Genomic DNA, 15,506 nt, shown 5'->3' with positions numbered 1-15,506 from the left:
TTTATTTCTTTAGATTCTATTTCAGTCACTATGCTTTCTTATAAAGTACAATATTATAAGGTGCTATTTTTAGTAAAAAATGTTTGTTTTTTTGCAAGGCTGGAATTAATGGCATTTCCATTCATCTTAACGAAGCTAGAAGAGGTGATTTCAGAAGCCTTGACATCTCAAGACATCAATGTGTATCAACAAAAAAAACATTAACCCTGGAGAACCCAAGACCCCTTTTCTTCTTTGGAAAATGATGAATTATACATTAAATGACTGCTATATGTTCACTGAGCACCAAAATATATGTTTTTTCAAATATTTAATGCTTTAATCCTAATTTACGATTAGGGCCAAATTTGACCCCGTGGGTTCTCCAGGGTTTTAATATGGTTTCAGTTTACCATTATTTATTTTTGCAACAAATAAAACTATCATGAGATAACTAACTAATAAATGAATATATTTTGATTCAAATGTAAGGGAACAAAAGGCTTACTTACACTATTGATATTGATACTACCAGATCGTATATTGCCCACTCCTAGCCTGGCCCAACCTCGAGAAAGCCCATCGGGTGTATTTTATGTGATCATATCCCACCTTTTAAACGTATTGCACAGCAGAAAAGGTCTCAAAAATATTCAGCCGTTTTCACAAATATGATCAACAGACTTCCTCTGAGAGAAGACATGAACGGTGCACAATATCAAACGTTAAACGGGTGATTCCTTGGCGGCAAGTGTAGTGTAGCGGACAACAGTCGGGTCGGGTCAAGTGTCTCATCGCTGGAATCGCTCGTCACACGCGTGGGCGTTGTCGTGCTGGCTTTTTCGTGACTGGGAGCGCACTCTTGTAACTCCTCGACTCTCCCGGGCGAGGTTTCCCGTCAGAGCGGCATCGTGCACCTGCTTCATGTTCTCCTCAACTTCAGCCTTGGCGTACGTGAGAAGATCAGCTTGACCCTGCGATAGATGGTAAGTCAAGAGTCAAATGTGAGCAAAAAAATGATTAAATCAGCAAAAGGCTATCAAATGCGGATTGGCGTTTGACTGTTTGCATGTCTGACCTTAAGGATGGTGATGTTCCAGGTGAAGCTCTCCACAGCTCGACCCGCCTTTCGCCCTTTCAAGCCCTCCTTCGCCGCCAGGCTCTGTAAATGCTCGTGGAATGTCATGGCTGTAAAAAAGGCAACTCCTAAAGGTTAGAACTTTTGCTCAAATCATCCTGAATGAAACGCAATTACACTGATGCACACGGAGCAGCATTTCCCAACCTTTACTGAGCCAAGTGGCATTTTTGACTGATGATTTTTTTTTCTCTCAACTGACCAGAATTATACCCAATTATACCCTGAAATTAAATTATATATAAAAAAAGAACATTCACTATTTCATCGTTTTGTGTGTTTACCGGAAAACTAAAATTATAAGTTATGTTGAAGTGACCGGAGGAGCTTCATTTGCCTAGTGTAATGGAATTCAAGTTCTTTGCTGTCCCCTTGTGGCATTTTTAGGCACTGCTTTTTTTTGTGTGCTGAAAGAATGACAACATCTCAATTTACTCCAAAATATCCTTTCCCAGTCTGAAATCTGGGGCCCGTTCCCCTGACTGCTGTCGAGTATGTGTGCTGTGAGTTGTGTTGTGCATCTGGTTTCCTCTGGCCGCCCCAGGCCACCGTCCCACAGTTGCCATGGAAACAGAGAAGTGGGTTAACGTGGGGCGCACATTAAACCGTGAGCCATCAACAGGAGTCCAAATGTTACGCATGCGTACCAGTGGATCACACACACACACACAAACACACACACACACACAGTGAGGAATAAACATCTTGGGAGTATAATTTACCCGCACAGTGCACTGCTCCACATACTGTACATACTCCAGATGTTGTCTGAAATCTAACCTTATGTCAGCGTTGCCAGACAACTCAAAGCCTATGGACCAGCCTCGCATGTATGTGTGTGTGTGATCGTTGCGCAGTACTGACAGAAGAGGGGATGAAATAGTATGGAAGCACATCCAGCATACACAGACCTGCGAGCCCAAAAATCGTCCAATCGGATTACGGGTTATAGGTGGTCGAGAGGTGAGGAAAAGAAAACCGACCCAAGGAGTGCACATGTTGGCTATTCACACTCAGATTCACACTTTTGGACAATTTTGTGTCTTAAATGAACCTTTATAGACTTAAGATTTTGTGGCCTGTGAGTGTACAGTGTTTGTCTGCAGTGTTCATATAACCCATTCAACCAGTACGCCTGGATCATTTAACTATAAACAACTGTTTACTTATCACAGATCAGATCCACTTTTTTTCTACTCCCTTCTGTGAGCTTCATCAGTTTTATCTCTACTCCCTTGCAGCTCGCAGACATCCCGTGACTTCGCTCCGAGTGACCGTCGCCATGGGATTTCCTTGATTGGCATCTTTAACGGCATGTACTTTCCGACCTCGGGCTTCTCACACAGCAGACATGCTCATACACAACCTATCGTGTCTTTAAATATTACCGTCGGGTCAAACGTTGCAAAATGCACACGAGCAATCATGCAGTATACGCACGCGGAAGCTCAGATGATGTAAACAAATGAATGTCACATGATTATGAAAGTGAACCCTAGGAGAGTCGGGGGCGGGGGCGGTGGATAAGTCGCTTGGGAGATTTTTGCTGATTTACAAGCTGGACATTCATCTCTGTCAAAACTTTCTCTATTCAAACCAGCACGCACGTGAAACTCATTGACGGATAACAAATATATCTCACAAGAGGTCTTTTCTTTTACCCTTAAACTCATGATATGCTGTGTAATGGCCCTGTGCCGCTGACAAGTGTGGAGTCAGAATGCTGAAGTCAACAAAACTGCGCTGGGAGAAAATAGACAATACCGGGGGCCAGGGGGGAGTATTGGAACACACTCTTAAAAAATCCTGGAAAATGAAAGCAAACATTTGTTTCGAAATACATGACAAAGGTTTGAAGATGAATCCTGAATCATGAATGATTACTATTATTAGTATTACCCTCATTTGTGGCGCGAAGTATAGCGTAAAATGCCCCCCCCCCCCTCCTCCCCCCAGCACTTCAGGAGCCGATGTGCACTTAGCTAGCTATGACTACAGGCCGAAAATTAATTTTCTCCTCCGATAGACAGCTGGCGCGGCCGCTTTAGAGCGCCTCATTGTCGGCCATGAGCATGTGCTCATCATGCAGACTAAGGAGGAAAAGCAATGTGGGGGGCGGGAGGGGATGTTGTTCTTGGTTTTTGTGAGTCCAACTTGAAAGCTAGCATGTGAAATTCTTGCTTGGCATACCGTAACTGCTCTAGATCGTCTCGTTGTTGGTTTGTTTTTTCACCATTTTGAAACCTTATTTTATGTACTTTACATCCCAATTTGACAATATTGCCAACAATCTTTTTTTTTTTCTAGAAGTAGTTTTTTTTTCACCGAGTAGGCATAGCTAGCGAGCTCTGCAAGTGTGTCAAATGTATTTTCCAGTGACGTTAGGTTCCATAGCAAAATGTTAGATATTTTCCATGCTCCCAACTTTTCTTTTTGTTCATGAGTGACTCTCCCCTAATGGATTTAAAAACAAAAAACAAGATCCATAAAGTCACAAAAAGATAAATTTGGGGTGGAAGACCGAATGCATTATTTTCACTCACCCGCAATCTTTATATGCAGAATCCTTTCATAGATTCCATCAGAAAGCTCGAACACGGCTTTGCTGGCCTGGACCATCTGCATACACCCAACACGCACAGATGTACCGTTAAGTATATAGCAATGTATATTTCCAATGCAGTCTTTAAAAAAAAAACTTTTGAAGGCATCTGTGGTAATTAAAAGAATGAACATGCCAGATCAGAGTCATGCTTCCACAGATGCAGACAACGGAGAAATCCTAGGAGACCAATAGAACCACTCAGTTAGAGTAATGACCACACACGCGGTGCACGGTAATGACATTACTTGCCTGTGGCTGATTAATGCTAGGCATTGATGTGTGAAGCCTGAAGGGATGTGATCCCCGCTGTTAAACAAACTAATGATCAACACACACACAATACATCCAGTTGAGGATGGAGGTGTGAAGATCTATTTCATCAAACCGTATTCAAATCTATGCTGATGAGATTCAGCACCGCCATGATCTTTTTTTCAATTCCAGGGGTGGGCTTGACTCCAAGTGAAAGTGGCTCCCAATATGCGTACACTCGCTTGCCGTAACACACACGTCCGTTACGATTCAAACGGCAGTGACAAACAATTGTCATTCAATTAGGTCGGCGCACCAAAGCCTTCTTGAGAATTTAATGAGACAAGATATGTGTACTTTGTACATCCGGAGTTCCAGCCGCATTAGACCCACGGGTCGGTCTAATATTCAGCAGAATGGCTGAGAGCAAGTGCACATCTGCGTGGAGTCCCCTTTACACGGGTCAGCCACAGTTGAAGCAGGCCCGCGGGGAAAAAGGAGGAAAGGGCAGGAACTGTGTAGGTTGCAGGGTGAAAAAGCAAAATGAGGAGCCATTCATCCATTTTCGTTGGTGCTTGTGCTCATCAGTCACAGGTGAGGTGGAGCTTATCTTGGAACGTGAGGGAAAGCCAAAGTACCCAAAGGGAAACCCAGATAAGCAAGGTGGACCAAGACTGGATTCGGAATTTGAAACCCTGCATGGCAGACGTGATGTTACTTCACCACACTGCAAAACGTTGACCCATATGATGAATGGAAAATGAAATTCAAGAGAAGTGGCTGGAATATATCCCACCGCGTGGTCACGGAACTATTCCACGCCGCAACAACGAGGCACTCTGTTGCGATCATGCCAGCGGACCAGCCGAGGATCTCGGACCCATTTTAGCCTCAGATATGTTCATCAACTAAATGACTTCCGGCTGAGTCTTTGAATGTCCTGCCATTATTCGGATGAAAGTATACCGGATTCAGGCCAACGTGGAAATCAAGCACATTTCAGCATAACAACCAGTGTCAGCTTGTTTTCAGGGGGGGGGAAATATGTACTCAAGAGGAAGCTCTGTCTTCACACGGGGTGTTCATTGTTGTGTGAAGCAGACAGGAAGATGGGCGGTGGCGGCTTAGTAATCTTTGTGGCTTTTGTGTCGTGTTTCCTTCCTTTCCGTGCACTTCAGAGATATGTTGTGTATCTGGGAGCGGGGGGGGACAATAAGCATATTTACTGTCAGCTCTTTTCCTTCCTCACCATGTCGTATGTGGAGACAACACGGCGAAGGACATCAGGCAGGGCACCCTGAGGCTCCAAGGTGGGGTAGTGCTTCTGGAGGTCAAACAGTAGTAAAGGAATCCCATCGGGTCCTCTCACTCTGGAGCCAAGAGCGAGTATGCATTGCATGAGGTTGGACACAGCCGACACCCCGCACAACTCCCTAAACATCGCCACAGAATTCTGTTGGGGAAAAGAAATGCCAAACGTTGAGGAGAAATGTAATATAGCCGATAAATGTACGGGACTCTGGACACCCTCACCTGCATGTTTTCCCTCAAGTCCGTGGCTTCTCTCAACAGAGGACCAGCCATTTTGAAAACCTCGTCAACGACCCGGATTTCCAAGTCCCGTAGAGCCGTGTAGTCCCGTCTCCTGCGAGCTTTTCGCACAGACAGGCCCCTTTTGTGAGGCTTGCCCCCTCCTCTACGATTGGTGAGGGCCACATGGACGAAAAGCTTGGCGTGGGGAAGATCCTCCCCAGTCAGAGACTGAAGCGGGACGTGACGGTATCCGGGTTGGAGACACTCCAGCGGGATGGTGTACTGACCTGTGACAGAAGAAGTTTTTTTTTTTTAACACTACACTTAAGATGCAGATTATACGATAGTATGAATGAAGAATTAGAATGTTTGAGAGCGAAAGTTGGCAAAACCTAATAGCTAGCTAACGTCAAGTTTACGCCTGGAAGGTATTGAGCCACTTGAAAATACATGCGACCTCATTGTGAAAAGGTCTGTCAGAAATATATGAACCCAATCTGACTGAACCGACCTATGAACTCATCTCCGATGAAGTCATCATCCAGGACGACAAAGCGAACCATGGCGAGCTCCGGCAGGTTGATCTGGAACTCGAAGCTCTCATCGAAAACTGGGTTGTCGCAGTTCTGGGAGACGGTCCTGGTGCGGCGCTCTGTGCAGTCGGCTGGAATGCCGTGGATCTCCACGTAAACGTAAGGGTCCACCACGTCCCCTTTGGCCACAGAACCCCTCGGCTTGGGAAGATTCTGTCCGCTGATTACCTGGGAAGGGTCACCACATAGGCTGTTTTCAGAACATCATGGTGATTATTTGGTCAGCGAGCAAGGATTCGGTGACGAGCTGGTGGGATGCCCCTCACACCTTGACATGGAGCAGCTGAGGTAACACCCCAGGCACAGTGTCTCTGGTGTCCGCACTGAAGTAAGACACCTCCCGCCGCATGATGGCGGGCCGCAGAACGTAACCGCAATTTCCATTCTGCCGGAACCAGGCTGCGTTGAGGTCCATCATCAGCCCGGCTGTCTGGAAGTTCATAGAAACAATCTGGCAACCGCATTTCCACAGGTCCTGAGGGTTTACGTTGCTGGAATCAATGCGCATGGGGCTCGGGTACACCCGTGACAGGAAGCGTTTGTTTTGGTTGACAAAGTCGCCTGGGGTCTCGCCAGCGAGACGCCCGGCCTGGGTCTCATTAAAAGAGCACAACTGCCAAGGTTTTTGGCTTTTTCTTGACGTTGGGAAGTCGACAAAGTGGACCGACTCGCAAAGAGTGACCAGGTCCGAGAGCTCCTTCAGCAAATGGAATTTTTGGTGAGGAAGATGAGGTGGATTGCAGTGGCTGGCAGCTGTTGAATTTAAGCTTCTCTGCTGTTTTTCTTTGGGACTGTCTTCAAGTCCTGCCCCACCATTGCTCACCGCCTTCATCCTTGGACACATTTCAGCCCCTTCATCCTCCTCACTGACTTCACCCTCCTCCGCTTCCCAACCAGGCTCGAGCTTCTTCCCCTTCAGCAGGATCCGATGCCTCAAGTCTTGCGGCGAGGGTAGGTACGACTCCCTCTCGTCCGGGGGTTGCGTCGACACCTGATCGCCGAGTATTCGCACCAGATGCTGCATCATCACTTTCTGCTGTCTCAGAGAGCAGTGGTTCTCGATACACACAATCAACGGATACTCTGATGCAACAAAAGCAAACCGTGCAATTGCTTCCAACACGTTGCGCAGGGCGAGAGGAGGGCAAAGTGTATGTCCGGTACACACGACCGGCTCCTCATCGGGACCGTCCCATATGTCCACCTCCACACATCGGCAGCCCATCTTGAGCGCCCGGATGTAGCCGGAAATGTCAGAGGGCCCTTTATATTGATCCTCGATGAGGTAGGTGTTGTGAGAGGAGTTGATAAAATAGTGCGACAAAGGCTGGGACATGTCCTGACACACAGTGTCGTGCTCCCTATCGAAGAGTTGGCACTCTGGCGACATCAAGTAGCTATTGAAGCCGTCCATCGACAGGTAGCCCTGCTGCCGGCCCTCTTCTGATGGCTCGTGGGACTGGATGAGACTCAGGCTGTCTTCCTCTGTCACCTGAGCGAGGGAGCAAGCGGACCTTAAGACAATGACAATGCCGGAATTGTTTGTGCTTAAGTGGATTCATTTCCTGACCTGGGCAACACCTTGCTCAGCCTCGAGGAACCTCGTCAGGTCTTGGACGTCCAGGAATTCCTTGTTGCTGGAGAACTGCACCAAGAGAAAGTAAATCTCTGGACGTGTGCAGAAGTCGTGAAAGACCTCGATGAACTCCCGCTGCGTGACCCTCTCGTTTCTTGCCCCAAGTGTTGGTTTGACTATGGCGAGGTCTTTAGCTCCTGATCCATTATTAGGAGAAAGAGACTCGATCCGACCCCTCTGAAGCTCTTTAAACCTGTGCTCCACTTTTCCGCTGCTCACCCCTGGATTCACCGTCTGTATCAGTTTGACAGCGGACTGCAAACAAATCCCTTGCTCAATGTCCTTGGGACTATCCAAATCAGCAGCAGAGGCGAAAAGCTGCTCCAACCAGCCAAGACGAAGGCTGTGCTGTTTGCTGGCAAGCATGTCCAGGGCATTTTTACCATACTGGACCAGATACCTGGAGATGGAGAACAGTAAGTACAGTGAAACTCCTCTACAACGAAATCATGTTTGCAGCAAGACATTTTTCACAACAGGGGGTTTTTCACTGTAGCAAATTTGATCTCAGATGTAAACACACACACACACTCAAACGGATGTGTACACGCACACACAAACAGATGTGTACTCTTTATTTTTATTCCAGTAGTGCATAAGTATGAGCATAAACGTATTTGACACTTCATATAGTCAGTGCAGAAATGTTATTGATAGACTTTCTTCGGATCTCATCCCAAAAAAGTGATAGGATAAGCAAGGAATTGCATTTTTGGACAAAGCTGTTGAACTCAACCCCAGTGAACTGTTGCCAAATGAAATGTGAGGTTTTAAAATATCCCTGTGACAAACGCTCCAATTTAGTTGGTTTTACCTTAGGCCCGTCACCCAAATATTAGCCACTTCTGTTGAGTGGGCCACAAGGTCCAGGCTCTCATATAGCTCTCCATAGATGATAGAGAAAGCGCAGTCCTCCGAAATCTGCTCGTAGACTCCACTCGTGCGGAATACCTCCGTGTTACGACCTGTCCGCACCTGAAATACGAGGCCACAAAAACGATACGCCCGCATCAGACACGATCAAAGCAAAACAACTGCAGCCATTGGTGTGGATCGGGGTTGGTCCAAAATAATCAATGAAGTCATCAATGGGAGAGGCAATAACCGGCGAGACTTGATCTCGCATTTTAGACTGGACGCTGACCTCTCGGATGGAGGCGAGCGCAATCCTGGCTTTGTCCGAATCCTTCTTGGAGGGCTCCCAACAGAGAGCCTGCAGTCCCGTGTCAAGAAGGTAGTAGCGTTGGTACACGCGAGAGTTGGGACGCACCTTCTTCAATTCGCTCCCCTCCACCTGTCCACAAAACAAGCGTGTTTTACATTTTCAGCAGCCATGACGCCCTCAACTGCACACACCGCAGGCCTCGGTTTCAGGTACGCATGCAAAAGGTCACGTCGCGGCGAACCCACCATTGAGTGGATACAGTCGGCCGCACTACTGATCTTCTTCTCTGATAGGCTGCTGCTAAAGGACACTGTCTTCTTCCTCTCTCGACCCGCCCGGGAGCCATCCTGATGACGAAAGGCGCTGACTGAGAGCGTGATGGAGGTAACGAGCAAACGAGATGGCGTATAATATCGCAGGGGGAAAAAATGAAGGGGATTGACATCAAGACAATGATCCCATCGGCGAAAGCAAAAGCATGAGAAAACACTTTTGCGGGAGATCAGAGAGGATTGAAATCATTTTACATAACGGCAGATTGCTGGGAAGAGGCAGATTATTTAACCTACACACATAGCCTCTTCCCAGCAATCTGTTGTTTTTCCTACCATGCTTAAAATGTCTTTGCCCTTGCTCTTCAACATTGACACCATTAATCATAGGCCGAAGCAGCAGACTGCGGCATTCTAATTCTACACCTTCGACATGACGCCGTTTCTTCTGTCCGAGCTCAGTTCACCCGTGTGACACGATGAACACTCCCCAGGGGGTGGGGGTGCGCCGTATGTAAAGAGAGAACAAACCGCGTATAGGTGGATGACTTCATTCAATTACCGCTGTATTAGTGGCCCGATGACATCAAATCTATGGAAAGGCTAATCTGTGGAAGGATGCAAAATGTAATGCGATTGTTGTTAATTCAATCAAAAGCTAAATGGAGTCGAGATGCAAACACCCACATGGCGTACATCGGCGCTTGACTGAAACTTGCGCTTGACACTCGACTTTGAAATGACACACCGTCAGCGTTCTCATTTCAAGTCTGGTTGCTTCGGATAAGAAAATGTGAGTTCCGTTCGAACTCAATTGCTGTTCCACACGGCGAGACGCTGAAAAGGAAAGCGCCTGGTTTAAAGCAGTCCACGACAGCCGTATGTTTTTTCTCTCATTTTCACAAAAAGGTGGTCTGAAAAAATGCGGTGAGCACATTTGACGGATGAAATAAAATCGAAACAAAATTAAGGCCAGAACTTATTTCCACTTTTCGCCTCCAACACGATGAAAACGCTGGATGACAAATCGATTGTGTCCTCAATAAAACAAGCCTTAGCACGATTTCTAAATCGATCCTGTTACTTTGAAACAAAATGATTTTAATTTATTATTATTTTGAAGTATGCAATAACAACACCAAGACTACGTGGCCTTGTGGGAAGTATATTTGTAATGGAAGTATATTTGTAATTAAATTAATAAACAAACAAATTCTCTATCATCTTTCGCATTCGTTGGATCACATTTTTTGTGTAGAAGAAGAGAACTCATTCATGTGCGGCGCATCAATGAGCATGTGAAAGAAGGGTGGGGTGGCACGATTCACAGAAAATGAAAGATTTTCCTTTTCGAGTGAAAGAGAGCCAGCCGTCTAACCGTCACAAGTCCTCCAGGAATCGCCTCATTAAGGACACAGAAGTGCTCTGACTGGTGATAGCCCGTATCCCCCTTATAGCTATTTTGCGATAACAAAGAGGCGGACGTCTAAAAATATGCTTCATGCCTTGGGGTTGCGATACTTGGACCGAGAGCATCCTTTGGAGATAAATAGACTCATTTGATCTGGTATTGCCTGTTTTCTGTTTATTGAAGCAGAGCAACACTTTAACAAAACGCAACCTGTCAGGGAGTAATTGTATTTCCTCGTATTTAAAAAAACAAAACAAAAAACATATGACGCTCCCCCAGTTTTGTTGCCTTCCAAGAATTTTAATAAGCGGATTTTATACACACGGGACGGTGCTCGGTCGGGATACTCCGTTTGGGACAATGTGGCCTTGCGCGCCGCGGTTATTCCCTTTTCATTATTTCATTTGTGACTAAAAAATTTCAAAAATGGCGACCAGCCAGATCTTCAGCTCGCCCAAATCCCATCTTCTGGGTCAGAATAATTAACCCGATCATGGGTTAGTTATCCTACTTGTACAGTGGGCAGGATGGACTGACCCAACATGCTCTTTTCAGCTTCATCCAAACAACGCACATCGGAATACGCCTGATGAACTGTCAGCCAATTGACACAAAGTCCCATTGAGGCCACAGAGAGCCCGGCGTCCGCTTTTTCTCCCCGTGAGCCTTTCATCCGTAAAGATCCAATTATCGCATGCGTACAGGCTGTGTCATACGCTCACCTTCGTTGGCCGGCAACTAAGAATTAATTACGCTCCCAAAGTAATATGAGGCAAATGAACCTACAAGTAGATACAGGGTGAAATGCAAATGAAGTCTTTCATATCCAGGTACAAAAGAAAGATTTTATTAAAAAATGGATCAGAGGTTCAAGGTATACGCCTGATCCACTTTGATTATGTTCGGTCATAATACAGCGGCTGATTCAAGTCCCGCCGGCCCGATTCTCACAAAAGGCAGCCATTGAATTTAAAAAAAAAAAAAGTGCAGGAAGTGGTGGGCGCGTTCAGCGAGAAGCTTCCGAGTTATGTGACAACACAGAAAAAGAAGGAAAGTGAGAAAGAAAGCTCAAGAGAGAAAAAGAAGCAAGGCTGCATCTGTCATTCACAATTCCAAATGCTCAAACTGAATTTTACTTGATGGAAAGCGAGTCCGCTTTCAGAACAGGCAATATTCTGCGATTTATTACCAATGGAGAAGACATGCCGTTTTGCTTGTATTTCCTGCTACGGAGTAGTTCACTTCCTTTACACCGACTGTATTGGACAGTTGAATTATTTTGTTACTTTGAAGCATGCCCCGGAGCGAAGTTGACACATTTCAATCAAATTTTCATGTAATCGTGACAAAGTGCATTTTTGAGTCTTTTTGTCCAGATCAGGCTTTCATTGGATCAATTGGGAATGCTTACCGATGGTTATTTTTCATTTCCTGATCTTCATCAGAGATGTACCCAATTGCGGTTGATGCTGGTGGGGGTGGGGGGATTGTCGTCGTAATGAGATCACTTCCGCCCCCCGGAATGGGTTTGGTGTGGATTGACGGTGTGGCGCACGGACACGCAGTCGATGTGCGGATGGAGTGAAAAAACAGAAATGGGCATGACTGACGGGATTACGTTCGGTGATCAGTCACACCAGACAACGAAAGAAAAACAGGGGGGGGGATACATGCCGGAGGGAGGAATAGAAAACAACGCTGGGTGGGGTGGGGCGTGGAGGGGTGCTCGCCCTATTAGACATTAATAAAGACGATGACACCTGTAATTGCCTGCTGTTTGTAAGCCTCTGCATGACCCCGAGTGCTCATTAGCCGGCTGGCAGTCATGATTGTATGACACGTGGCACGTCATATTCGTCCGTCGGCTCAGATTGATGCGGCATGCTCGCATGAATACTTGTTCGTCGAAATACGAGTTGGAATGAATCGTCCATTATGACTTAATTGTATTTGCGTGTGTGTAGCGGGTTGTAAGAAGCGATCAATATTTTCAGACATATCCATATGCACCCTGTTACCCGATAAAATGGGAAACTGTCCACTATAGTAACGGCTGTCCCTGAAAGGGTAAAACTCGTTTCTTCGAGAGCCTGCATGAGGTTGTCAACAACCGGCAGCACATGGCCATTCGGGATACCCACACATTTGCCCAGATGAACGTTTTGTCTCTACACACTAATATAAATTAGTATGACTCAAAGGCTTCTAAGATTCGATGCAGAGCAGATCAAATGCAATTTGAATTTAATGGAGATTAGAAAGATAAAGATGACTTCCACGATCTCATATATATCAAGTGTCAAGTGGAAAGGAGGACCACAGTGAAGTATCATCACTGAATACCGATGACTTAACAGCAACATTGCGACATGAACTATGTGAGGAAATTGGCCAACTGTCCAGTTTCCTGCGCTGTTTGCTACTCAGAAACAAGAAGCGAGGCTGCAGACCTCCACTATGAACCGCATTTGATGAGAAAGTAAAAATACCCCGAACACAGATATCATGTTGTTTTTGTTTTGTTTTTTTAATAATACTTTTGCTTCAGAGTATCGCACTTAATACACAGCATAGATTGGTGACATCACCGGGACGCAATGCCGCAATAGATGCTAAAAACAAGGCGCTACAACTAGAACGTGAGTCACAATTAAAAGTTCAACTGACAGGAAAGGCCACGATCACCTGGATTCCCCCGCCAGGTCTTTACCGGTTGCCGTGGTGATGCCGACCGCAAAATTAGTTCGAGTTGAGACGAGAATTATGTCGCTTGAAATCTGCTGCTCCGCGAAAGGAACATTACTTCAATCGCATCCATTTTATTATGAATGGGAGACCAAACTGCCTGATGCCGGTGTAGCCTGCGAAATAATTACTTGTTGTTTGGAGTTCTGCCAGAGCTTCCCAGGGCATGACATGCGGTTGTGCTTCTTTGGGAAAACTAACTAGTTAAGCGTAAATCAACAGCACCTTTGCTTGTTTTAGACGAATATATACTCAGTTTTGCCTCGATCGCTTCAAAGTGTCAACAATCGCCCGAATAATTAATTATTGATAAACTACAGGAGGAAAAAAAGAAAAAATATACATTGATTCCCCCCCCTAAATGCAGTCCTCGTTTATGATTATTTCCTTGAAAAATGCAATGAAAGATATTATTTTTTAATTATCCTTTAAAATTCTAGTTACTGTGATTTCCAAAACAGAAACAAGCATTTAAAAGTTTTTTTTTTTTTAAATGACAGGTGCTCACTTCAAAACAAACACGTCACACTGCTGAAAATAAACATCATTCTCGGTGAAGTCAATAATGATGTCTTAGGAGGCGGTCACTTTGGATACCATCAGCAAGGGGCGATCAATACAGAACCAAAAGTAGGTGAGGACGACGTCAGGGGAGAAGAGATATCGATTAGATGTGCCATAACCAGCGCCAGGATTAAAATGTTGTCTTTAAAGGACGTTTGGACGTCAGAAAAGCGGAATATGAGACCAACAGTGGGAAAAGGAGTGTGGGAGTCGGTCTAGCCGGCTAGCGAGGCCGAGTGATGGCTTCACACTGCAGCAGGTGGTTCGGTTCCTTCACCTCCTTTCTCTCTTGTCAGGCTAGCACTGAGTAACATCACCTGGGTGTTATCTTGCGGGCAGAACACAACATGCCGGCTCAAAGGCGAACGGAACACATAGTGCCTCTTAATGTACACGCAACATATGACATCATCGTCAACTTCCAATGTGGCTGGCGTGGACGAGTCATATGAAGAGGAGCAAAAAAGAAAACGGAAGCAGATACTCGGCGGCAACTACGTTAGGTAAACCCACGTGACCTCGTGAGTTGAATGTGAGATGAAGACAATAATGCCCAGTTTTGATAGACATGGACGTACTGTACAGCGGTTTAGTCATACGGAGATGTTTCGAATATTATGACCCGCGGCCAGTGGGGATGTTAGTTTATTTCAGTGATCATCATGTGGTGCTGTGCAAATTTATCAATTTTAGTTTATGACAGTAGTCTTTGAAAAAATATGTACAATTAATGTTTCTTTAGGGGCGTTCACACGGCAACATTTGATTCACTTCAGGGAGGTGGTTTAAAAATTTGCTCCGGAGCAAATACTCGTTTGCGAAGCAGCACCGATGTAAATTTGCACGTGTGAATTCTCCATTTGTTCATCGATGCCAGCGACAGTGCCACGGGCACAACGGTGATGCTTTTCCTCTGGAAGTAAATAGTTTCATAATCACCGACTTTGCCTGACGTTTTTGTTTAGTATCGTACCACGGGATTTTTCGAACGTAAAATTACACTCCAATGATGGGAGACGTTGTTTTGTAAAGGGGTGATTTTGCGTCGCATTGTCATACGAATGTGCCGAGCAACTTTTTTTTTTTAAATTTCACCACAAAAAATGTTTTCTTTTTACTCTCAACTCGTAGCATGAGTACGAACGTAGGAGCTTAGCTCTTTTGCAGAAAACTCCGGCCTTAACTTACCTTAATGAGACTGCTGCGTCGAGGTATCGATTTAGTAGCCGAATCCAAGCCCTCCCACGTTGGCGACTGACAGCTGGACCCCCTGTCGAGCCTCCTCGCTGGGTCTTTTGGATTGCAACTGCCATTAGACATCGGCTCCTCTATTCGAGGCACTGCGGGGCTCCCTGCGGTTCCACCTGCTGCTGCTGCTGCTGCTTCTGCAGCAGCGACAGAAGCTGAGGCAGCAACCGGTGGACCGACGCGCTTGCTCTGCCCGAAATCGGCCATGGCGACTCGCACGTTGGGTTCACAGGTCCCTTTGCGAGGAGATATGTACGCAGGGCGCACATGCATGGCACCGTGCCATGGTGGAAGGAAGGCAGCCGGCTACTGTGAGCGCAGGAAACTTCTCTCCCCCTCTCTCTCTCTCTCTCTCTCTCTCTCTC

The 15,506-nt window shown here is 46.0% G+C and overlaps 1 protein-coding gene across 4 annotated transcripts; it reads right to left on the bottom strand.

Annotated features, from left to right (window-relative positions):
- Positions 1-82: 82 nt before the first annotated feature.
- On the bottom strand, positions 83-15,506 carry LOC127604489 (inactive phospholipase C-like protein 2). 4 transcript variants are annotated; one of them, XM_052071575.1, is made up of 13 exons: positions 15,082-15,447; positions 9,147-9,248; positions 8,881-9,030; positions 8,551-8,711; positions 8,035-8,136; positions 7,671-7,926; positions 6,369-7,592; positions 6,019-6,268; positions 5,508-5,794; positions 5,224-5,427; positions 3,661-3,736; positions 1,058-1,167; positions 83-953 (listed from the first exon to the last, which is right to left on the bottom strand). In XM_052071575.1, the coding sequence occupies exons 1-13, from the start codon at positions 15,412-15,414 to the stop codon at positions 771-773; spliced, it is 3,438 nt and encodes a 1,145-aa protein (XP_051927535.1). In that variant the 5' UTR covers positions 15,415-15,447; the 3' UTR covers positions 83-770. The 4 variants fall into 4 exon arrangements, 3 of the variants coding, with proteins under 3 accessions (XP_051927535.1, XP_051927534.1, XP_051927536.1); XM_052071574.1 differs by having other exon boundaries at positions 7,671-8,136; XM_052071576.1 differs by lacking the exons at positions 83-953; positions 1,058-1,167 and adding an exon at positions 1,384-1,648 and having other exon boundaries at positions 7,671-8,136; positions 15,082-15,506.

This window comes from Hippocampus zosterae, chromosome 7, assembly GCF_025434085.1.
Source record: "Hippocampus zosterae strain Florida chromosome 7, ASM2543408v3, whole genome shotgun sequence".
NCBI classification, from domain to species: Eukaryota; Metazoa; Chordata; class Actinopteri; order Syngnathiformes; family Syngnathidae; genus Hippocampus; species Hippocampus zosterae.
Note: the sequence above shows the minus strand (reverse complement) of the source record. Positions and strands in the feature narration are given on the sequence as shown.